Raw genomic sequence first — 651 nt, forward strand, 5'->3', positions numbered from 1 at the left:
CATAGGGAATTATAGGCAAGAAGTGAGAGAGAAAGAGGAAAGAATAGGGTGTGAGAAAGGAAAGAGAAGGTGGTATAGACGGGCGGAAAGGGGAAGAAAAAAGGAAAATAATTAAAAAGGGGGAGAAAGAACATGAAGAAAAGATTGCATGAGACTGCCCCATTTTCACACCTTCTAAAACAGAGGAAGTGACGTAGGGAACACTGCGCTAAATAGACGCAAAGCTTTCATTTCGTCTCAACCCTCTCTCCTCACAGGGTTTCCGAGCTCCGTTCCTCGAAGTGGGAGGAAACGACATGTATCAAGCGCTCTACGACAACGGCTTCAGCTACGACTGCTCTTGGCCGGCGCTGCAGTACACTAACTGGTACGTGCGCTGAGGGAGCTTTTCAATATCATATGAATATGTAGGCCTATATATACTCATACTCGGTGGGGTAGATAATGGAGGGGGGCGATTCACACCTATCACAAGGCCGCAAATGGAGGGAGGCCTCTGAATGATCCTTGATATTTTAAAAATCTGAAATTTACTAAAATAGATTAATGCTTTTGCCAATAAGAATACCCGACGGATGACTGTCTGGGCCCCCTAATACCCATCTACACTCCTGCATATACTGCATATATCAGGGGCCCGGTCTTCTAACG

At 45.6% G+C, this 651-nt stretch overlaps 1 protein-coding gene across 1 annotated transcript in view; it reads left to right on the forward strand.

Moving 5' to 3' along the window:
* The window catches only part of LOC119586463 (chitin deacetylase 7-like), a 5609-nt gene that overhangs the window by 1532 nt on the left and 3426 nt on the right, over nucleotides 1-651 (forward strand). Inside the window, exon 3 of the mRNA XM_037935196.1 lies at nucleotides 256-367. Within this exon, the coding sequence (XP_037791124.1) occupies nucleotides 256-367 (112 nt within the window). The remainder of the gene's footprint in view (nucleotides 1-255; nucleotides 368-651) is intronic.

Source organism: Penaeus monodon, chromosome 21, assembly GCF_015228065.2.
Source record: "Penaeus monodon isolate SGIC_2016 chromosome 21, NSTDA_Pmon_1, whole genome shotgun sequence".
Lineage (NCBI taxonomy): Eukaryota > Metazoa > Arthropoda > Malacostraca > Decapoda > Penaeidae > Penaeus > Penaeus monodon.